This window comes from Platalea leucorodia, assembly GCF_965183815.1.
Source record: "Platalea leucorodia genome assembly, chromosome: 1".
In the NCBI taxonomy this organism is placed as follows: Eukaryota; Metazoa; Chordata; class Aves; order Pelecaniformes; family Threskiornithidae; genus Platalea; species Platalea leucorodia.
This window is the reverse complement of record NC_138823.1, coordinates 135,726,407-135,751,568: the sequence shown is the minus strand read 5'-3', so window position 1 is coordinate 135,751,568 and position 25,162 is coordinate 135,726,407. Positions and strand designations below refer to the sequence as shown.

At 39.2% G+C, this 25,162-nt stretch overlaps 1 protein-coding gene across 1 annotated transcript; it reads right to left on the bottom strand.

The window, feature by feature from the left end:
• Positions 1 to 293: 293 nt before the first annotated feature.
• On the bottom strand, positions 294 to 6,946 carry AGR3 (anterior gradient 3, protein disulphide isomerase family member; the record flags this gene model as incomplete). The annotated part of the gene is made up of 7 exons (XM_082306877.1): positions 294 to 343; positions 1,109 to 1,192; positions 2,194 to 2,257; positions 2,520 to 2,596; positions 3,238 to 3,290; positions 4,611 to 4,674; positions 6,841 to 6,946. 7 exons carry the CDS (start codon positions 6,944 to 6,946, stop codon positions 294 to 296), a joined length of 498 nt encoding a protein of 165 aa, XP_082163003.1.
• Between the last annotated feature and the right edge of the window lie 18,216 nt (positions 6,947 to 25,162).

Here is a 25,162-nt window from a genome sequence, read left to right as displayed (position 1 = left end):
ATAGCTCAAATTTGCTGCACCTTAGACCTTCACTTTCAGTTATTCAGATAACTAATTTCAAAGAAGTGTTTAATAGATTTCTCCTCTTGTTTTTCAAATGGATGCAATAGTCTTTCTATGTTTGTTCTTCAAATTGTACATATAAATTTCTTATGAAATCTGATATATCAAAGCTGCTCGGTAAGAGTTCAAAATGATAGTAGAGACAGAAGGTTAACTAAAATACTTTAAAATGTTAGGTTTCCTAGTGCAGCTTCACCTCGTAGAGGCTATGGTCATTTCACTGTTGCTGGTTACAGTTCTGTCTGAATGAGGCGTAGTGCTTTCTTCATGTTCTCTATTACTGAAAGAAAAATAAATAAGAACTGTAAAAAAGCACTTAAAGTGCATTTGTATAATTAAAAAACCCACCTAGTTTGATTAGTAAATTGTTCACATTGAAATTAATTCATGGTCACACAACATATTTTAGAGCTTTCTATTGTGAAAATTCTCACGTTGATACTAAAGCAGAAGGTAAAAATTTTCATGAATCAAAGTGTTTAACTTAAAGGGATTTGACAAGGCTCCTTTCAACTCCCTCAGTTCTCAACAGCAAGCCTGGTAATCAGATGTGAAGTACATATTTGTGGTGAGATACTGCATTGGTGTCAGATAGATTGTATAGAGAAAGGACTAGCTCAACCTGAAAAATCACATTCCTTTCTGAAATATGGGTGTTAGGTGGTACCCCGGTAACCACCAGCATTTCTTTTCTGATTCCCGCCCACCACTGGCTGTTTACATTGCACAGTTGGATACCTTTGAGCTTAGTGACTTTCACCATTCTCCAACAAACTGCTCAGATCTTGATCCTGAAAGTTCTCACCCGTGATCTTTCAACTTGTCTTACCTGAGTAGTCCCAATAAATTCAGTGGGACAATAGGTGTGCTTAAGTGTTTTTCTAGAACAGGTTAGACTATTATAGTTTATTGCAAATGCTCATACACAGTCCTTATTCATTACTTTGAGATCTTAATGGGTTCTCAAGCACAAATGATTGGGATGGGGTGTATCTGGCTGCTTACAATCTGAAATGCAAAATAACACAATGAAGGGGGCACTTACAGAATGGTATGTCTTGTGGTTCATAAGTGTAAAGCCGGTTGGAGTATCTTCCTGTGATATCAGCTCTTACTGTGAGAGATGGGTCTGAAAAAGTAATTGTATTAAACACTGCTTTCCATTCCCACAACAGCTGAGGGTGCTACTTTGACAGCCCTGTTTCTGAGGTCTTCTGATTTCATCAACGAGGCAATTATGAGGCTGTTACGCTCTGTTCCAACCAGCTGCTCTTGGAGAAATCCTGAACAAAAGCTAATGCTCATTTTTAAATTATGCAGCTATTTTTAAGTGATAGATTACACAGGTATTTCATCCATATTTAAAAAAAATATCCTGTTTTACAAGTTCTGGGGTTACATCAGGGGAGGCCAGTTTGACTGGATGCACACATAGTGAGGGTCATGTGTACATAATGCGATATTAGCATGACCTACCTAGAGCCTTCAGAATGAAAATCTTGTGATCCTTAATGTTTCCATCATAGGAGCAAGCTGTTGTGGACATCTCCTCCCATTACTGCATTGCTCTCTGTCTGAGCGTGGGCTTCATCTCACCTAACTTTGGATGCCACCACAGAGATAGTCACTCTAGGCTCCCTGTACAGTCAGTAAAAAGGAACAGGCACTCTGGGGCATGATTCATTCGCTCTATTGCAAAAGTCAGCTTTATAATGGGATAAATCATTCCTTAGATGCCACTGGCTATTGACTGGCTCTGTGGTAATGTCCACACTGTAGACATTTACATTCAGTCGGATATTTGACTGTTTTCAGTAAACTTTGTCTTATAAGCAAGAAGCATGGAGAGCAAAAGCCCAGATGCTAACAGACATTTAAACGTCTTGCTCCCAAACAAAAATTAGGTACCCTCCAGAACATATCTGTAACCTGAGGAAGTTTATGAGGATCAAAGCCTGCGATAGAGGGAGAAATGAACTCAGATCTGCCAATTTCCAGACTAATACTGTGGTAATGATAAATGTTGAGCTATTTTCTTTTTGCAAAATGAATCATTTTGATGTTCCCAAAGGAGGACACTGGCATAGATTTAGATATCAATCTTTGAAGATACATAAATATTGTACATACCTACAAACATGATTCGAGGCACATATTGTCCATCAGGTGACAGGTTTTTATCTGCGGTTTCATGCTGGTAGAGAAATTAAAGCTAATTATTAAAATATTTCTGTAAATTTTGATGAAGTAGTACCACCTGTGAATAGTCTTGTAGCAGAGGACAAAACCAAAAAAGGTACTACTTGTGTGTTTATACACATGCACAAATGCCTGTACTTACATGTTACTGAATGCCAGAGATATTTAGCTAAAATGACATGAAAAAGCAAGACAAAGAAAGAGAAAACACAAGCCAAAAAAAAGATAGAAGTCAAACCTCCCCAAACCCTTCATACCATGAGATTCAGCATAACGAAGTTATTTTGGGCCATTTCCTGTATCTCTTCATTTTCTGCAAAAGCTTTCTTCAGTGCTAGAAAAGACACGGTCATTTTGAAGTCCATCTCAAATACTGCCTTTCCTTCTGCATTTAGGCACCAGTTGGCTGGAGACTGGCCACATTGTTCCTGTCTCTGCTGATTCACATTCCTGAGGAGACACTTAAGGGCGCTATTGCTGCTTTTTTTTTTTTTGACCCATGTCAGTACCACTTCCCAGCTATGAAAATGGAAGCTCTCTTCTGTTATTTATGAAGTCTGTCTCAATGGATACCATGTCTCAGCTTGACAAAAGTGCATTATTCTCAGAAAATTCTTATTAGATCGATTTCAGCAGCCCTGTCCTCATCTCCTTCTCTAGTTACCACTTCAGGAGAGCCAAACAATATTAAAACTGTTCAATGAGTTGGTAGCAAATCTGTATCTCTTAATTTAAACTGATGAGTGCTGCATTAGGGATAGCAGGAGAGCAGAACTGAGTATTTTTCATGTTCTTTGCTGGCTAGTTTCATAGTGGAGTTTTTGTAAATAACAGTAATGAATTCTTAGCTTTTCAAATACATTTTCATTTACCTATTTAAGTAATTTTCAGTAGATGCAAGGTAAATATATAGATAGGTGCAGTTTCTTATAAAAATATTTACAAAATTTTAACACTCAAAAATATCAAAATTACCTTGGCAGTATTGACAGTCTTCCAAATGATGAATTACCATCAGTGGCTTGTTACTTTATTAATAATAATAAAACATGTAGTTAGATCATTTGACAAGTATGCAAATGGGTGATTTTTTTAGCAGACTGGAAAAGGCAAATTACATTTCATCTGATGTTAACCCACAGTAAAACCATACAGACATTCTGTAAAGAATTACAGACATTTCTGAGCAAAGGAAAAAAACCATAACTCCTTCATAAAAGAAAAAAAAACCAGAGAAATTGAGTTTCTATATCTAAATATGTTTTCTAAAGTAAGAAATTCCAGAAGAAAGAAACAATAGAGCCATCATCATTTCATTCCCAGTTAATATATAATCAAACTGAAGAGGTATTTAATACCACTTAGGTGTGGTGTTCTGCATGTTTAAGAAAATAAAAATAATCTGTATGAACTGGAATAAAATAATTTTTAGAAAATTGGGTTTATCATCAAATACTTCCCATGAAAAGTTTCATGTTTTTTAAGCTTTCTTGAACAGATAAACAGTAAATTATTTTTTTCTGTAAATAGTTTGGTGAAGTATCAAAATTTTTTATTCTTGGATGTCAAAACATAAAACAATTCTGTGCATTTTCTCCTGCACTTTTTTAAACTACTGTTACTGTTCAGTAAATCAGTTACTAATGCTTGATCTGCTGTCACTGTCAAGAGTTGTTCAGTTCCTAGCCGTTTTAATGAAATTAAGCCGCAATTAATGAAATTAATTGCCTTTTATTTTAAAAATAATTTGCCTTCGATTTAACAACAGCTTGTGCTACACTATTATGATCTAAAATGATCTGTAATAGAGACTTAAATGAGTATTGTTAGGAATTGTCAACTATATTTTCAGCTGAATCACAGAGAAGATTCAGATTGGAACTTTCTACTAGGACAGTGAGAAACTGTGAGTACATCATGCACATAGGCCAACTAATAAAGTGTTGGGGAAAATATCAGAGGCAGTAGATCACCATGCAAGAGCAAATGTAACTGATTTCCAGCTGTTGATTAAGGAAGTAATCAGAGGAATAATGACATATATACATATATTTTTAAAAAGTTCCATTTTAAAAATTATAATAGCTATTTATCATTGCTTATTTAAATGACAGCACTTCTGTTGTGACAAAGAAACAACAGTGTTAAACATAGACTCGCCTGTTGGCCCATGATGTTGCTTCAGAATCATAAGACCCCTGCAACAACTTTTATTTGTAGACACTAAATCTGTTTCATTTAACTGGGTGGTCTGCAGATCAGCTGGCATGGTGTTTCTTTGTTCTGTTACATTGCAGTATACTCAGGCATGACTGTCTGATAAACAACTTTGTCTTTTAATCTCTTACCTTTTTTTTGCTTGATAAAGCCCTTCTTCATAAGTTTGTACCCAGGTAATTTCATCTCCCCACCCTAGAAATATAACAAAAGAATTAACTGGTGGACAGGTAAATAACTCATAACTAATTACTTTTTTAATATTTATCAATAGGTGTACACAAATAGGATTTGGGGTTCTTTTCAGTCAAAGTTTCCCAAACGTTGTGGATATGCTAATTCTATATCTCCTGGTAGGTGCACTGGTAGATTAAAAAAAACCAACAAAACAAAGCACCAAAAAAAGCCTCAGCTGGTTGAGTATCCAGTTCAAGTCCCCTAGCAAACCTATTAGATCTCTTTCTGAACACTCAGAGGTCCCTAAATCAGCACCCAAATCCTTTACATCTTTATATTATCTGCTCCGTATTTCATGTAGACCCTGAGGCTTAAAGTGAAAGTTGGCTTATAAAGTTAGAGAGAAAAATAAAATATGACAGCTCAAATAAGATCGACTTTAATATAAACGTTGTTAGAGTAGACTTGAGTTTTAACTCTCAAGCCATGAATTTCAATCCCTGGCATTGCAAGTACTTATAATTTAATAACAGAGTGGCTGTTAAACAAAAATCTCCACCTAACCAAAATCCTAATGAATCATCTTCATAGCTCATCCATAGCTGGCGATACACTGATCTCAAAAAGCAAATTGTCCCATTGTTTTCGTGCCTTCAGATCCCAAAGATGCCAGCCCCTGTGTAGTAGATTCCTGCCTCCTAGGCAGTGTTGCTCCATTCATGATGGCCCTCATGGGAATTGTAGAACAGCTTCTGGATCTGGACCAGGTTAAGGCTCTGTTTCTTCTATGCTGTCTCGACAGTGCTTGGACCAGCCCTGGTTGTGCAGAGACTTGCTATTAGCTTTCTCACAAGACAATTGCTTGTGACGCTACTAGATCATCTCTTCTTTCAGGAGAGTGATTTCAATTACAGATCTGTCTGGTTGATGGTGGGATTCTGGCGTGTTGACTAGTGTGTTCCCAGCCCTGGCTGAAGTCAACTGCTGACGTAGGTAACCGCAGAGAGGAGTCAGCTAGGGTCATTTTGCAGAAGGTTAAAGTGTTCCCCTTTGATCTGTGAAAATTACAGGTAAAGCACTCAAGGCATCCCAAAAGGCCTGAAATCAGAATTAGAAAACTGATGCTTTCTGTGACTATTTTTTTCAAAATTGCCAGAACTGAAGGGATTTTCTTATCTTTTTATGCATTTAGGCTTACTGGGAAAAATAAATCCTGATCGGGCAAGATAGGCAATAGATACCAGATGGATTATAACCTTTCTCCAGGGAAATCACTTACAAGAAGTGAGTTGCAATTTCTCTTTGAATAGTCCAGGTGTTGTATGATTTTGTCAAGTGCTCCCTGAGCAATTAGGCTCAAATGGGACCTGTGTGACAGGTGGGGCTTTGCCAGTGCTTTGTATGGGAAGACCTCAGAGGTGAGCTGTGGGGTCTGCAGGCTTTGCACAGCTTGCAGAAGAGGTCAGGGAGGGAGCTGGGGATTTTTTGGGGTGAATAGGCCCAAAATGAGAGGGAAGATGGAGAAGAGGAAAAGGCCTCAGTAAGCTGTTTCTGTGCTTGTATTTCTAAGGATTGATCAGGCATAAATAACTTAAAATAGAGTCTTTAGTTAACATCCAGGTGGAAAATTATGCACTGCAAGGAAGTGAATTATTCACTGCAAAGCACAACTGTGACTATCTGATGAAAAGCAAAAGCAAAAAAAAAAAAAACCTCATGCAGAAAAACCGACCAGTAGCTCAAACTGTTGTTCTGTGTATAAAAATGAGTCTGTAGAAAAATTGTTCCATAGCAACTAAAGTTATGAAACTGTGTTTCAGTAGTTAATAAGTTACCATAACAAAATATCTTTTAACTGATGTATGAAAGAATATTTTTTTCACTGAGAGTCCTACAAATGCATCCTGATTTGAGAGACTCAGTTTAGGGTATTGGCTTCTACTAGATCACTGAGAGTTATATAAATTATGCGGGTTATATGAAGCTCTCAGCCATATCCTTAAGAACAAACTGATGGAGTGAAATGACATGGAATAAGAAGATGCACTACTTAGAGTGTACTTAACACTGGAGAAACACACCTCAGTAAGTATATATGTGCTTTCAGGTATATTCTAAATAAAAACGTTTGCTGACCTATATGGGAAGTTGAGGAGGTAACTACATAAGCTAAATATACAGTACCTCTTGACAGCGTCTGAGGTGCTCTTTTTTCCTTCTTGATTGCCATCGCAAGGTTGGAAGACACTGCAATTAGCAGGAGGGACAAGGCCAATGTTGAATGGAGCATTATTTCTTTGAGAAGATCCCTTTCAATGCAGCAAGGAAACTGGAAAACAAAGCAACAGCTTTAGTCGCATGGATTCGTCAACTGGTGCAGTGTAAATCAATGTGTTAGTGGTATCCTAACAATCTATACTACAGAAGTAGTTTTGGTTATTTCTGTAAATGCCTTTGTGAGAAAAGTGCAAAATGGAGGTGCTTAATTTTATCATGCAGCACTGCTTTCAGCTATCAAAATTAGGCTGCAGGGAACAGTTCTCATGACAGTGTGATCAGGGGAACAAAGTACATTTCAATTCACTTCTGGCCACTCAGGATTTGTTTCTTATGAATTAGTACAACATTGTAATACTGGATCATGAAAATGTCAAGACAGTGCTACCAGTTGTTCATTCTGTTAGTTTCTTTAATTTCAGTGAAATGGAACAGCATGGGATCTTTTTAATGGATAGTAAGTTTTTTGGTCAAAAGATGTCTCATGATATCCTCCTTAATAAAATAGGAAAATTGACAAATATTTTCCTCCAGGTATAATACATTTTAAATTGGCAAATCCCTCCAGAATGTTGAAATTGCCATCATTTTTTTTAGCCTGCATTCTGTGAACCAGGATGTTAAAGATTGTGAGATAAATGTCAAAGAAATTTCCAGCTGTTTCTCACAATGAAAACTCAAAAAATGTCCCCATTCTTTATGGCATTTTTAAACTGATTTTCAACTCAAGTCCTGCTTAATAAGACAATCCATCTGTGCTCCTGGCTATTTCAGTATTCTGAAGATGTTTTCTTCTCTTCCTGACAAAGATCATTATAAGAAATTCAGCAACTTCTGGTCTTGATAAAAGTCAGAGAAAAAAAGTGATGGTTGAGGAAAGGCATTATGAAGCCAAATTTTTTTAATTTATAAGTCTTCTTCCCAGTACAATCATCTTTAGGCATTAAAGCTCGGATATTCAGGTGGATATGTGATGATTTGAACTAAGTTAAAAAATATAATGCGTGTAACCCAGGATACCGCCCAGTCTGCTTATCAGTTCTCACTGGAGATTGCACTTTTCAGATGCTGAGCTTTAGGAGTTACTAGGATGACTTGTTGGGAAAGTGTTTTTACTTAAATACAATAAAAAAAAAAAAAATCCCCCAGAGCACTTGTGCCTGTATTGATAAAGAAAATTTCAAACTTGAATTTAAAAGTGATATCCAATATGGAATTACAGCCCTGAACACTGGCAAAAGAAGATGCTTCGTACTTCTCAGGACAGAGAGGCATGAAAACTGCAGCAGCTTTTATCCTTCCTTTAATGAATTCCTCAACATTACTAACATTACTGTTAACAGGTCAATTTCTGGTGAACAAATTCAAATACCATTGCCAGTAGCTGGCAATCTCAATACAAGAAAACTATTCTATTCAAGTGACTGGAGAAAAATTTGCACATAAAAATGTGCAAAATTTTAGAAAAAATGAAGTATCATCTTATAATAAAAATTCTATATTTCTGAAGGTTGCTAAAATAATTAATACATCCGTTATAATATTCTTCTCCTTAGTCTTGTCCACAACAGCATCACAGCTCTAGAGTTGTTCTTTGTTTCACATACTTTCCTCCTTAGGCTTGTTCGTCTTAGCTATTGTTGATTGAGTTTTAGAAGGGAGTCTCCTTTGGACCTTATTAATTATGCACATATTAATTATGCACATTAATTTGATGATTGGAGATTATGGATATTTAATAAGAAAATGTGAAGTTTCCCAGTGTTTCCTGAGGAGAGACTATAACTTTTAGTTAAGTCTGGGGGATGGGGATTTTTTCGTAGTAAAAATTCCTTTCCAATTTTCCCCATGTTTGTGAAGACCACTAATTTCAGTCAGCAAAAGCAGATCATTACACCCTACTACTATACTCTTGACAAATTAGTATTTGTAGCAACTCTGTGTAGAAGTTAGTAACTATCTTTAGTATCAGTTTACCTATTAGATGTTAACAATAAAATCTAGCATTTATATTAACATGTTAAAATGTTATTTAAACATAAATAGTTATGGCTTTGAAATCACACCAGATAATGTCTCTATAAAGCAGGTATGGAATGCGTGAATCAGTTCTTTCTTTCATGATGTATTAATGAAAAAATTAAAGTGTAAATCTCTTCAAGTCACAGGATTAATTACCTGCAGCTTAAATAATTGATTATCATCCTATTAAACACCAATAGGGTTTTAGAAGGATAATTTATGGAGCTGTAGCTGGAGGCAGTTTAAATTCAATATTCTGAATTTTTGATGTTATATGATCCAATGTTAGTTAATTAAGAGGAAAAATGACAGCCAACACCATATAAATTGTCTTCATCTCTCTGTCAGAACAAATGTTTTGCTAGCTAATCTCTAAGCATCTATCATATGTCTTTTGCATATAACTAGGCTTGTAATGCATTTGTCAACCGAACCTCATTGCTGTATTAAAGGAAAGGTAAGAATGAGAAATATTTGCTCACCAGCAGTGATCAATTCTCCTGATGGAAAGTCCTTTTTCTGGAACTGGTTACTTAAAAATCAGTGTGGTTTAAGCACAAAACACCTGAGCTGCCCAGGTCTCTGTGTAGCAACAACAGCATATTCACCTGGGAAAAAATGAGAGGAACCTTTTAGCTGAAAACCAAATTCACGTGTTTCCACCCTCCCCCTTCCTTTTCTGCCATCCCTCCAACTTTTGCTCTTCTGAGTTCCCATGCTTATACACTGAATCCTTGGATTTCTCTTCATCTTGGCTTGTATCAGGTGTCTTGTATGAGGATTGGAAATAAATAGTGGCTTATGTGCGTCTGCTACTTCCCCCCTCCAACAGTTTGAGTCTGGCTTATGTCCAGTGAAAAAAGAAACCACCAATGAAAGCTGGAACTGTAGGTGCTTTTGTTCCCAGTGAATGGCTGGGTTCACTGGTGCTTGAAGATAGGTATGAACCTAATAGGAAGACACAAGGGTTACTTTGTGTAGAGGAATGTAATTAACAAATAAAAAGAACTTTATTTTTTTGAGGTGGAAATAAAATTCTTTGTTTAAAGAATATGGTTTAAAGTGTCTGATTATTGCTTCTCTGAGTTGTAGTTTAAAAATGGTCTGATTCTTTGGATGTGATGCTTGATACAATTTTGACCTAACTTGTCTAATACAGGAAAAGTCCTTTATTCATCATCTTTGCACAAAGAAGGAATTAGCTGGATCACCTTTTCCCTCCTGCTTGGATAGCTTTTGCAAGGGAATCAGATGCAATCCTCTTTCGGTTCTTCCTCTCCCATGTATTTGTTTATATGGACTGTATGGTTACAGTTTTTCCTCCTCCTTTTCATGTAAAGTCTGAATTGTTATTTGTCTTTGATGTTTTGACCTACTGATGTTTGTTGTCACTGACATGTATATGATTAATGACGTGCAGTTCTTATATTGTGTATTATCAAGTATTTTTGTACCAAAAAGTGCAAAATGTGACTTTCTGTATTTTTAGTGCTGATTTATCTTTAACATTTGTAATGGAGAATTCAAACTTGCGTTTCCAGTTAAAAAAGTATAGTAACTGTATTTAAATCCATAATCCACTTAGCTCCTAGAATGGCTGAAAAAGGAATGTAGTTTGATTACAAAAGAAATGCAGGCAGATGTTTAAATCAAAGTGGTATATTGCATTTCTTCATTTAAATTTTAAGCAAATAAAAAAAGACTATCTGAAGTCAAACCAAGGATGATTTAAAGAACGTCCCTCCATCCAAGATGTGGGTTTTTACATAGAAATTCCAGGCGCTGAAGCTTCAATTCTTCTTACTCTTCAACTAACTACAGATCATTAAGTAATTAGAAATACAGAAATTTTCCGAGGGTACTGAAGTGTATTGCTGCTCAATCCTGAGATATTGTGTTCTTCAACCCTGAGATACTGTGTTCTTCACTGCACAGGTATCTTATTGTAAGGAGTAAAGGGGTAGATAATCGATCAAATAGATTAAAATTAGTGCCGAGCTACCTGTGAGTGCCCTTATTTGACAGGACAATGTTCAGCAACTTGTCTTCTGTGCTCTGTATTTGAAGATCAGAATTTCAGCCTTTGTCAATCTTGCTATGGAGTCCTGGTCAAATAGACCTTGTCAAGGTTTAGTACTGGAAGAAAATGACTGTAATACTTTATAAATGCAAGCTGGATGCCTTCACTATACTTATTCAGTCACTGCTTGTTAGGTGGGACCTTATCAGCTCTCTGTCCCTCCTTTCTTCTGCATGTGTTCAGCATCCACACCTGAACTGAGTGTGAAGCTAGAGCTCGTGCTAGCAGAGATACCTTCCATCCCAGCCACCAGCTGCACTGCCTGACATTCAAATCACCAACCTGTGCAGCAGCAGTTACCAGCCAAATATTGAATCTCTGCACCGAGAACACATTTCTGCACTCATTCATTGAACTAGCGCGCTCTTGTTCATTGAACTCGGCTCGCTTAGTCTCCAGGGTAATGCGGGCAGAAGGTGTTTCCGTTTTTCTCTTCCATTCTAAAAGATTCATTTTGGAGGTATGAGTAACTATGGGTTGATTGTGTATATACAGTTGTATCCAGGTCAAAATTAGGAAATGTAAGAATTAGCTAAATATAGGGCAGAGCAGCGCAGCAATAAAACATGCGAAGAGGACGTGTGAGAAAGACTTTGGAGAATAACTGACACTTGGAATCACATGCTGCCGCTTTCGTGTGAGTCATACAGCAGCAGATTTAGGTACATATTAGCCCATTTATGAAATGCGAAACTGACTTTTAAATTTTGCTTTACGTAGTGCTGCACAAACGCTAATTCAGAAAAAAAACAACCCCACTGTATTGATCAGTTCCCTGAGCTCACCCTTTCTGTGGCCTCATGAGTGTTTGTTCTGGTACAAGGCAGGGGATACCCTGATGGAAGGAACACCAAGCTGATGAGGGTGTAACAGGACAACCCCATGTGGCATTTGCTCTCACTTATGCCTAAGTTTAGATTAAGGTGGTGATGGACCAGCTCCATAAGAGAAATACAATTTATTCATATAAAATTTTATTGAGTCAAAGCCTAGACAAAATACTTACCTGGATAAGGTGCACAAAATCTTCCGTGCCAAAGGTAATACCATGGTGATATCTCTTTAGACAGAAAAGTCAGTCTTCAAACTAAAGTAGCTTGCTGCAGTCTGCAGCATGAGTCAGTGACAGAGGATGAGCATTGTTTCACTATGAGGGTGGTGAGGCACTGGAACAGGTTGCCCAGAGAAGTTGTGGGTGCCCCCTCCCTGGAAGTGTTCAAGGCCAGGTTGGATGGGGCTTTTAGCAACCTGGTCTAGTGGAAGGTGTCCCTGCCCGTGGCAGGGGGGATGGAACCAGATGATCTTTAAGCTCCCTTCCAACCCAAACCATTCTATGATTCTATGGTTGCTACTGGTCTAAACAGCGTTTCCTATCCCCAGGCTGAAGAGATCCTTAGGGCTAGGTAGTTCAACATAAAATGTCTTTTCCAGTAGTTTTTGCACAGGTATGGCTTGCTTACATGATCCAGTTACAACAGTGTAATGAGCTATTCTGCTTCTGCTGAGCTGTAAGAACTGCCTGCTCTCTGGGCCACAAGCACAAGTGCAGGCAACACTGGGCTCAGTTAACATGATAACCATATCAGCTTTGTTAACCTGTGGGAACTTTTTCGTTTGAACCCTTAAGCTGAGTACAAATCTGAATTTGCTGAGTGCACAGTATGAAAATTCATAGTATGAGAATAGAAGATAAAAGAGAAAAGTCAGCATCTGAGAGAGTTTCTAGGGGAAAAGATCCCGCAGTGACACATCTTTACTCTGTGTGGTTTCTCATGGGTTACGGCTTCTCCATGTGAGGGTAGGTGTGAAATCCCCTGAATTACAGCAGGCTCAGTAGAAGAAACCCGTATTATAAGTAAAATGAAGTATATTCGATTCAAATGAAAATGAAAATTTTCGCTTTTGCTTTTGACTATTAAAAATCTCCTCCTTCAGTACTTGCAGAACTGAAACACCTGTCTGATACCTCCTCTCTGCTGCTCCTGTCTCTTTGGGTCCCACGGTGACGGGCCTCTTTCTGTGCTCAGGGGAAGGTATGAAGAGAATGATGATGTGAAGCACTTCTCCACTACAGTAATGAAAAGGAATATTAAGACCCTTTAAAAAGCTGTTTTCTGTTTTAGCATCTATGATGTAGACATTTTTGTGGGTCTATCAGTCAAACTATCCTAATTTTGTAAGCATTATAGCTTAAGAAGTGGAGCAGGCCTGGTGAAATGTGCTAGAAGGAGCCTGCTGGCCATGCTGTCTGCTGCTTCAGGTGAGCTGGTCTTGCTGCAAGAAGCCAGGGAAGGTTTCCAGCTCAATCGTGTTAAACCCTGACCGCATTTCTTCAGGAGATGAAAACAAATGGCTCGACCCTTTGTTTTGTAAGCCTGGCAGTATCAGCTCCGTCCTTTATGACAGTAAGACAAAAGGCTCTGGGTTTAAAAAGAGAAGCAAAAATTCACTAGCGTCACTGACGGAGGAAAGAAAAGGGAATGAAGGATTCAGATTTCGGTGATGAGTTACTCCTATATAAAAGATTTCCTTCTCTTTCCTTCTGAGTTGTTCCACAAAGGTCCTAGCATCAGGATGGGTGTGAATTTTTGATAGTGCTGTTGCTTATTTTTGCTTGGACCACACTGTTCTGAAAGCTGGGAGTGAAAATCCTGCCCCATGGAAGTCAGTTGGCTTTTGCTTGGATGGTGCCAAAATTTTCCCCTGGATTATTACTTGTGCTAGGCATTGACTCTCAGGAGGCATTTGAGCAACCTGGGAACCTGCTAGTAAACAGAGACACTCAACTCTAACCTTAGTGGGGTTAATCCCATCACTATGGAAGTCTATACTCAGTGTACAGTATGTGTCCAGTCACTCTTTGGTTCATTGGTACCCTGGAGTAGTATGGTGGGACACTGAGGTACATTACACCCTGCTGAATCAGTATGTCCTGTGCAAGTTATAAAGCTCCTCAAAGCCTGACCACCCCTCTCGCACCCACCTCTGGGCAGGCAGAAACTGTGGCCCGTTGGCTGAACTTCCCACAGCAGCAGCTCAGTCGTCCACGTGGAGCTCAGCTGCGGTACGTCATGGTTGAGCATATCTGCCTTGGGGAAGCAGCAATTACAAAAGCTGCCCTTGTTCTTCACCCTACCCAGTGAACCATGCTGTAGGAAACACCTCTCCTGCCTTGGAGAGGCAAGATACCAGCCAAGATCAGGCAAGATATCAGGCTGATAAGATGAATTCTCAAGCTCAACTACTGTCACAAAAAAGAAACCAAAAAAACAGCAGGGCAAAGACTTGCAGAGGGTGATACTGTTGCTTGTTTCACTGCATCAGTAACTAAGATGGCATGAAAATTAGTTTGTAATATACACCTACTATATTATCCTTAAATTTTTAATTGCATGGGCATATGTGTGGAAAGACTTATCATAAGTTAAGTCATGATGGACAACATTGCAATGTTTGACTTTTTTTTTTTTTTTACTTCGGAAAGTTGATACCACAGAGAGCTCTTAGTTCTGCTTTTAAAAACTGCTGTGAAGCATTCGTAAGGATATTAACTGGGGCACAATGGTAAGTAAATTTTTCCTTCTTTGTTTTTGAACCTGCTAAAGATAACTGTCTTAAGAATGTGTGTAACTCAAGTGCATGGTGGAGTAAGCAGAGATTGTCAGTAGTGTCATTTGTCAAAGCCTTAAGAAAGGAAAATCTTGAAAACACCGGAAGGCCTTTTGTTTGTAAATATTACAAAGGAAAAGTCCCTTGACAGTCAGAATGGTTAGTTTTCTCTGGCACAATATAGGTGTACATATAAGTAGTTTTGTTTCACCCTGGCATTCTGAAAGATTTTCTTGCCCTGTTATAATTCTGTTAAAAGTTTGATTTACTTCTGACCCGTTATGTCATATCATTGAGGTGAGCGGTGTTAATTCACATAAAAGCCAGTGATTACAATGAATTTTAAAAGCTTTACCTCACTAGGCTGCTTCAGTACAGGTAGGAACATCAGCAGCCCTTGGTGGCAGTGGGAATATGGCTGTGGCCTCCGAAGAGCTGCTGTGGGAGGCAGCGAAGGGGCTTGTTGGGCTGGGGCAGAGGTGTCTGCTAGTGAGGGTTGGGCTGCTGTTCCTGCTCTCTCAGCGGGAGTGTTGCCATGTATTATAACTGTTGGAATTAAATTAAAATAAAGTGAAATAAAAGTAAAATAAAATACAATAAAATGAAATAATTCTTTTTTTTTAAAAAAAGCAAGGGAAGGAAGAGAAGGGAAAGAAGTTGGTCACTGATACCAATCCACAGAGCAGCAGACCTGAGGACAGGGAAACCCAGATTCACAAGAGGAAGTAAGCACTGTAGCTAATTGCTTTTGCTTTGGCAGTGAAACTCCTCAGGCAGCCAAGGCTTTGCTCCCCGCAATGGTCCTAGCAGGGCTGAACAGCTTTGTGCTGATTTCTGGGTGAGCTCAGTAACGGTCCCACAGCACGTGTGCCTGTGCCCAGGTCTGGGAAAGGTCTTCGTCAAGCAGATGGGCTCTCATAATGGTTGTGCCCCCCAGTCTGGTCCCCAGGTACGTAGGTGCCAGGGTGACACCAGAGGATATGCTTTCTGCCTGCATGTGTGGGCTTCCTTGACCAGGCAACTTTTAAATACCATTACTCTCTGTGCATTTAATCCTATGTTACTATCTTTAGGAAACCTTTTGTACCAATATGATCATAAATTAATTCTCAGGTATACAGATGTTTTTGTCAGTTCAGCATGGAAAAATAGGAGGTGGCAGTTATCAGAGTGACATATCTGGCTGCATGAATCCTGGTGCACTTGCTGAATAATTATAATGCCTTTCTAGGATTTCATATTATAATATTTTGTGTCCACATGTTTTCTTTCAACCTGTTTGACCCTTTCAAATGATACACAAACGTGACCACTGTCTAGCAAATGAAGTACAAGGCTTGGAAGTGAAATCCAGCTGTATCTGCAGGACAGAGGACTAAATCTTGAACAGAAAGCTGTCTTGTAACTCCACAACTTGGAACAGCATGTTCGTGAATTTAAATATGGTCCTCAAATGAAACCTCCATTCAGGAGAATATAAATAGGCAGCTTATAATAATCCTTGGAACAGGACATTAGGATTAAAAAACGTTGACGACAATAAGCTGGGGAGTCCTTTGGTCTGTCTTAGCTAAAGATGGTGCTAAACTAGTGCTAACCTCCGGCTAGTGCTCATTAGCAACAAGACTGATTGTCATGGGCTGATTTGGAGGGTTAAACACTTGCTGTTGATCTCCTTCTGCAGAAAGGGAGGTTGCTGACAAAGTTCTTACTCTGTCCAACTCTGCTTTAGCTCATGGGTGAGCAAGGGATAAGATCACAGCTCCTGTGACAGCTGTAATTCGGTGTTGTTCCTGCAACATCTATCAATAACTCTGCAAAAGACTTTTACACGTCCAATGTGCCTTTGCAAATCAATACAAAATTAATTAGGAGATTACACAAACACAATGCCCAAACAAATTTTGCACTAAACAATATGAGAAAGCTTCACAGAGCACATATTTTCATGGATGAAAAGGTACTTCTGGCTCCTAACACAGGTAACTGGTTTGCAGTGGGGCTGGACCTCAGGGCACAATCAAGCAGCACATAGTACCGGAGCTGAGAACTACGCTTCAGGCTTAGAGTGCTGAGCATTAGCTTTCACTGCCAAACAGAAAAATTAATAAATGGAAAAACCCTGCAAGTGTCCGTTGGGTTTGGGTTTTGACTGACAGCCAAAAATCATTATTAGAAAATTTCTGGTTCATTTCAATAAAGCCATTTACAGAAATCTAGATATGACATGCTGCTTTGTTTCTGTGTGTGTCTTTCAAAATAGTCACCATTGTGGAAATGTTGCTTCTGGTATTACAAGCTGATTCACAACAGATGCACTTTTTTTTTCCTTTCCTAAAAGCAGAGCTCTAGGTAATGCTCAAGTGAACAAACTACTCCAGTGTTGCCTGAGCCTCAGTGGTTTGCTTCCACTGGACCACTGTGCTTTTTTAGCTTTGTATTCCTGTAAAGACATTGTTATGGAACATAAGTATAATAATATAACTGGAAAAATATTTATTGAATTATTTTTTACAGTGGTTTATACTGGCTGTAAATGATATTCTCTGCTTCCCAGGCCAATGTCTATGCTTTCACTTCTAAGCCTTCATCTTATTCCAGTACTGTCACCTCCAACCCCCTCCAGTGTTCTCTCTGCATTTTTGGTTCACTCTGACTCCTCCATCCTTAAACTGCCCTGTGGTACAGCCCCTGGGAAACTTGGTTCCAGGCTTAGCTGGCACCTTGCTGCCAGCTGCTCTGCAGCTCTGTGCCTCCGGGAGTCACTACTATCTATTGGCTTCCACTTCCCAATGAGATTATTTTCCTGCCCTCTAGGCTTCCCAAATTTCCAAGCCACTTTTATAGATATAAAGCTTTGAAGACTGTCAGGGGAAAAATGTAATTTATTATTTTTCATGAATTTTGCTGAGATTTACAGAGTAAATGTGTTTTGGTAAATAAAAGGAAATGAACTTTGGGTGTTGTTGGCTCCTCCCTTCAGTCCAAAAGTACAAACTGTTCTGGACAGTATATTTATTTAATGCCACGTGAGCTCTGACAGGCAGAGCTTGCCCTTCTACCAGCAGATCTTCCTGTTACACTGTGATTCTAGCCATGCAGTTTTCAAACAATCCTCTAGGCTTCTGCTAAAGAAAAGACATGTTTATTTAGACTCAGGCATCTCTCCATCTGAATATCAGTGCAGAACAATAACAAGGAGAAGCCCTGGAAGCCATCTTGGCCTCCCAAGCTCCTGCTGCCCCCCAGGGCATGCACTGCCAGCCAGGAGGAGGGGTACAACGCACTCCCTGCCCGTGGCTGGGCAGATCCTGACTGATGTGAAGGAGTATGAAGGGTTGCCACCTGCCTGTTTTTATTTTGCCATCTCAGGAGAGTCCCTTGGAAACAGGTTTTCAGAGAGACCTGATACAGGTACAGTTCCCCAAGCTGTTTTCTGTTTTCAGTCCTTAATTAGAAAAGGTGAGAGTTGTATGTTCTGCACCCTGTAAGTCTGGAGCACAGCGGATAAGCCTGGAAGTACGGTGAATCCTCAGGCCTCTTGGTTTTCTCCCAACCACCAGACTGTGCCTGCACACAGGGTTGCATTTGATTTGGTGATATGGCAGAAGAGGGATGGGGAGCAGCTGGAACGAGCCTTTCCCCAAGGCTTTGTTGGACCTTGGTTGGCATGAGGACCTGCAGAAGGTCCCTGTCCTCCTCTGTTCCAGCTCCCTCTTGCCGGATACTGGGCAGCTGTACGCTGCTGTGCCCTACTGTCGTGGGCATGGCAGGGAAGAGGGCAGGGACAGGAAAGTGGGGCCCCAGACAGCTCCAGTCTGTGCATGGTGCATGAACATCTACAGCTTCGTGCTGAACCTCTTCTCATACGGTGATCTAGCAGCATGTATATGTCAGGGAATCACATGCCACAGGCAGTAACTAAGCCTTTCTGGTCAAGTGCATGTTTCCTCTATTTTCAATCTTACCGCTCCAGCTGTGAACAAATACCTTGCTCCTCAAAGTGTACGCCATCTTACAAACAAGAAAACTTAGAGAAATGAGGTTTTAGCTCAACTGAATAGAGAGTATGATTTCTTTATTTCAATAGATTACACAGTCTTTAAATTGTGGGTTGAGAAAATGATATCTAGGATTTATTTTGCCTTCAAAGTTATAATTTTTTTTAATTTTTTTTTTACTTGCAATGTCTTGTGCAGGTATTTTTCCAAAAGCCGTTAGAACGGCTCAGTAACTTTTTGAGGAACCTGAAGTAATTTGAGATCTGACTTGATTATACGTGAGTTTCTGGATGATGTGATTTTTTAATAGTATAATAACAGTTGTGGTATTTGGATTCAATAAATGACTTACTGAGGCATCAAAATCTAAAGAAAATTAAATACAAACACCACTGTGATTGGAGGCTTTGGGTGGGATTTCTGTAGAGCAAATACAATCATCTTTCAGTATTTATAGTTATACAACCCTTTAAGTTTATTGATGTGGTCCATAAGACAAGAATTTGATCGTTCCCAATGCCTCTAGTTGGCAGTGTTACATTACTAATAGCTAAAGGACAAATGTTTTTATTTTAACTTTGCTGGATTCTAGTGATAAGTTCAGAATACAAATAATTTAAACATAAAAGTGATTGCATATAAAAATTCACAAAGCTTGGAAAAAGAGTTAAAAATAAATTTTGAAAAATCAGAATGCTTTTTAAAATTTTTTTTTTTTATTTTAATTTATGTGCACATAAAGTAATTTGAGAGAGGCCAGCGCTAGAAACCCAGACCAGATTTTAAGGAAGAGAGCCAGGAAATTCACCATGTGTTTTGGAAGGATTGAGAGCTCAGAAATATTCAATGAAACTTTCTGACTGCCACAAGAAATGAAAAGCGGCTGCATTCCCCTACAGTCAGAGTGTCCCAATAAAGACTTCACAAGCAAGAATGCTCTCCAGAAACACATTGGACTACTTTGCTGCAGCTGTGAGAGTGAGTCAACCAGGCATCTGTTGAAAGAGATGCCTGTTGCTGCAATGTTTTTGTGATGTTTTCCTGCAGTGACATCACTGTATCTGCTTTAAAATGTAATACCATATAAAAATCAAAAGACATTGTGTGCTGTAAAATGACAATGTTTACAGTATCTTTTAGTGTTTAAGATTTCTGTACAGGTATTCCTTTAACTTTTACTGTGATAAGGGGTTTATGCCAGGGCTTGCTTCCATGAAGGACTGACGCAAGAGGGCATGAGAGCAACTCAGTATCTCTCAGCTTTTGTCTCCCTTTTTACTCTGTTCTTCAGCCAAACCTTGATCCTGCAAGTTTTTGAGTCCTTGGCCCTGTTCCAGCACAGCACTTGATACATGTTTAATTTTAGGCATATTAGCAACCCCATTGATGTCCACAGGGCCACTCATATGCTTAAAGTTAAGCGTGTTCTCAAGCGTCTATATTGGATTAGAGAATATGGGATTGAGGTCGCTGGCAAGTCTCCAGGAAGGCTTCTCCTAAAGAAGCCAGGCAAGCTTCTCTTCTGATGTGGACCTGTCCTGGTGCAGCCATGTTTATCTCCAACAGCCAGTTGCTAGAAAGGGGCTCTAGCGTATCACTCCTCACAGACTGAGCAGACAACGCTGCTTTACCAACAGGAAGGTTTCAGCTGTGGCCTTTGCAATGTAGAACTGCTCACCTGAGCACCTTGTAGAGCCGCAACCTGAGGTCCCTTCACTAACCCCTTCGGTGGTGCTCACCCATTACCCTAAGTCTGAGCTCATTCACTGTGGTCGATCCATGGAGCTGTCATCCCTTCACCTGCAACCAGTTGTTGTCACATAGAGCACTTTTCTTGCAGTCTAAAAAAGGTAAGTGACAACACACTTCCATATTCCTAAAAGAGAAAGCTGCTTTCACATATGTTATCCTCCATAATATATATGAATATTTAGTATATTCAGAAAACTTGAATCAGAAGTTAAAAGCACAAACACAACTTTTATGGATCGCTATGGCCTCCTGTTACAATTCACACCTGAGAAGCAGGATGGAGTTAGCATTACCTAATTGAGAACAATTTCACTTTGAGTAGAGTGACAGAGATGGAGACAGGGGACATGTCAATGATGGGAATATCTTGAAATGTTGACAGGTATCCCAGGTGTTGCTTTTCTTTATCTCCATGGCCACTGAAAACTGTTAAATACCACAGTCTGGCTTCTGCTGAGTAACGGTTCACTTTTAGTGTTGGAATATATTTTTAGCCTGGCCAAACATAACCCTTTGCTATTTTGTTGTTACATTTATAGCCTACATAGCTGATGCAGAAACATCTTTAGCTTCAGATTAGCTTCTAGCTGCAGTATTTTCTTGTTGTTGCTTTTTTAAAGCCAAGGATTAATAAGAGACAGACAGAAACATAGGACTGAGTCATCAAGTGCTGTCCTCCACTCCTGGAGGCAGCCACACCAATAATATCCTGCTTATAAATGCATTAAAGCTACTTAGGAATTTTGTCCATTCTTCTTTCTCAAGCCTGTCTTTGAAACTCACTCCTTTGAGAGAAACTCTGATTTAAGTAGCCTAAACTTACACTTGACGACTTCTGATCAAGTGTTCTTTCATCAGCATTGCCCTAAATGATTCTTCTCTCCCTCTTGTAAGTATTTCTGCAGGGAAATCATATCTCAGCTTTGTCTTCTTTCTTCTAGACTGAACAAAGAAGGGATTTTGAGTTTCTCATTGCAAGAAATCTTCTTCGTTCACCACATCTAGTTGCCCTTTTCTGCATCTATTCTAGCAGGAGTTCAGCGTTCCTGAACAGAAATGTACCACCACATTACAGACATGGTCCTATGAGGGCCTGTACAACTACTTTGTCTCTCTGGAAATACATTGTCTGATACCTCCTAGTATCACATTTGCCTCTCTTACAGCTTTTTTTTTATATTAGTTACTAACGGTCATTCATAGTACAATCCATCAAATGGCTGACAATGATTACACCCACATCTTTATCTTCCAGGATTTTTTCCAATTGACAGACCTCAAACTTTCAGCAGAAATGTCTGCCAGTATTCTGTGTGAAAAGATTTTTTTTGTAGGAGTGCCTTTTCCATCTTTAACAATCTTTATAAGATGTGGATGATCTGCCCTCTACAGTGAGGAAAACTGGAACAACTTGCATTTTTCCCTGTAGGAGTATTCACTCAGGTTATACCTAGCCTAAAGCAGTTACGTCTCCCTAAAGCCACTACTTTAGGCAAGATGAACAGAGATGACTGCGAACATCAGTCTACTCTAAATCACCATCTGGAGAAGCCAGATGGGACACGGATGGAAGGCACCAGATGAAGAGACCTTAGGAGACTGGCTCCCATCAGCCGATGTTAGTCAGCCACATCTTTGGAAGATCTTGTTATATCTGCATTCTTCCTTAGCATGTACATCAAAATAGATGATGTTAGATGATGTTAGATCTCAAAAAAAAAAAAAAAACCAAAAAACTTAACAGAATTCAAGCCCAAAGATCTAGATATTTGAAGCTCTAAAATCTGTGTTACTGATACTGAAGCTAACCTTAATGAGTCTATTATGTGCCCTAGCCATCACCATACACCTGTTTAGCTGCTATTCTGCCAACAATCGTTTCCAAGGCCTGCATAATAGATTCCAGCTGTGGCACATTCCCATAAATGTTTTTTCAGAATAACGGATGATCTTTTTTTTGAATTAGTGAGGTGTCTCAGTAGACAGGTATAACCTGGCAGTTCTTTGTTATTGATGATGGTGATGTTGCACAAAAGACGTTGTAAGAGGTTCCAGTGCCTTTATCTTTTCTCCTTTCTTGAATAAGAAGCATGTTATTGTTGCATATACATATAGAATCATAGAATCATAGAATCATAGAATGATTTGGGTTGGAAGGGACCTTTAAAGGTCATCTAGTCCATCCCCCCTGCAATTGGCAGGGACATCTTCAACTAGATCAGGTTGCTCAGAGCCCCGTCCAGCCTGTCCTTGAATGTTTCCAAGGACGGGGCATCTACCACCTCTCTGGGCAACCTGTTCCAGTGTTTCAACAAAAATATAAAGCATTGCAACTGATATTTGGCTGAAAGATTTTGGTGCAGTTTCACACTGCGTGGTTTGTGGTGAGATGCGGGTTGCAACTACCCTGGGGTTCTGCTCAGCTCCTGCTACATTGCAGAAATTAATGAACTTTGAGCTTATACAACTGCAAATTGGAGACAGCCAACAGAGACCAACACATTCAGATTAAAGGCTGTGAAGTGGTATTCACATTTCTTAACTTTATGTGGCTAGTGAGGAAGATACTTTGTCTAGGCTAAGCTAGATTATGACAGACTCCTGTTCTCAGTCACTCTCTTGAGAGATCCCTTTTTTCTCAGTTGACTCTCAGCAGATGCTGAGGATATTGGCCTCTTCTGCAAAGTAAGGTGCCTCAGACAGTCTAACTGTAGATTCCTCCGTATCCTGCAAGGACTGTTGCCTAAACAGAAACACATATGTTTGGGAAAAACACATGATCCCGAAATACACGGGGAAACAGATCGCTGGAAAGCATGTAGGTCTTTGTTTGTTGTGGTTTAACCCCAGCCAGCAACCAAGCACCACATAGCCGCTCACTCACCCCCCCGGTGGGATGGGGGAGAGAATTGGAATGGTAAAAGTGAGAAAACTTGTGAGTTGAGATAAAGACAGTTTAATAATGAAAAAGAAATAACAACAACAACAATAACAACAACAACAACAACAATAATAATAAAATAGTAAGGAGAAGAGGACAAAAATAACAAAGGGAGAGAAAAATGAAACCCAAGGAAGACAAGTGATGCGAATGAAAACAATTGCTCACCACCAACCAACCAATGCCCAGTCAGTCCCTGAGCAGCAGCTCCCCCCCAACCTCCCGCCTAGTTTTATTGCTGAGCATGACGTCATACGGTATGGAATATCCCTTTGGTCAGTTGGGGTCAGCTGTCCCAGCTGTGTCCCCTCCCAACTTTTTGTGCATCTCCAACTTACTCGCTGACAGGACAGTGTGAGGAGCAGAAAAGGCCTTGATGCTGTGTAAGCACTGCTCAGCAGTAACTAAAACATCAGTGTGTTATCAACAGTATTTTCAGCACAAATCCAAAACGTAGTAGCCCCATACAAGCTACTGTCAAGAAATTTAACTCTATCCCAGCCAAAACTAGTACACAACTTTACCCAGGATTTTGGGACTATTTTCCATACTTTTCTTTCATTTCAACAAAAGAGAGCAAAATCTAGATCCCACTGCAATAAAAGGCAACTTTGTCCTTTATGTTAATAGAGCCGTGCTGTCACCTCCAGCAGTCTTTTTCTTTTGGAAATGTGAAACATAAGCCCCCCTTTTGACAGCATGTCATTTTATCCAGAAAGTTTTCTAATAGTTTTGATAGGAAGAAAAAAGATTTTAATTTTCTTTTTTGTCATGGTTTTTCTAAGGGGTGAAAAATCCTTATTTTAACCATTGTTATTCAGGATAATATATAAGAACAATTTTAATGGTGGCCGAAAAGAATTATTGCCACTCTGTAAAACAGCAGAACTCATTTTTTAATTTTTTACTTTTTTTTAAGGGAAGAACGTAAGTGAGAGAGAAGAGAGAATAATTTTCAGAAAAAGATGAGTTTACAAGGTGGACCACTGGAGGAATGTGAGGGAACATTTTTACTTATGAACTGAGAAAATTGTTCATAGTTTGTCATTTGAGAAGTGCATACAAATTACACAGTGCTCTGTGACATTCCTTGAGGGATAAAGTCAGAAGGAAAATTACCTTTTTCACCAGTACTTGTAAGATTTCAGTGGTGAGACTGGAATGAAAAAGAACATCTGCCAATGGCTGAGTTAATTTGCCCATATTGCAGGAAAGACAAATTCAAATAAATTAATAAAAAATAAAGAAAATATTTAATTATGATATTTAATTACGGCAGGAAAATCCAACACAAATGACATAGCAAAGATCAGTGGAAACTTGCTGAAAAGAATGTCTGTTGTTTGTCATAAGAGCATGAACTAAACTGAATGCTGAACTAGGTCCTCAATGTAGCGTTACTGCAGAGGTAACTGGCACAGTATCTCATCGGTGGGAACTGGACTGCCTGGGAGAAAGCTAGTGGCTTACAAATACTTTCCCCTTCTCTTGCACATAGATTTAACTCTAGCTTAGCTTGTCAGTAGCCATAAGTTGCATGTGAGTGTTATATGGATGCCATAGCACAATTTACAATGTTTTTATATTCTAGCTGAGATGAAAGACCCAGTTCCAATATGAGCATAATGCAAATACCATGGGGATTTTCCCTCCGGCAAATGCAGACACCTGCACTATGATTAGTCTCATTTTAATGTAGAATTCTAAAACAGGTTGGTGGATGTGTCTAAATTTTGTGGTTCCACTGATAATAAGGCACTTCCATGGAAGGTACATTGACTAGCTCAGATATGGAAGTCTGCACTGTAGACATTTGTAGTAAAG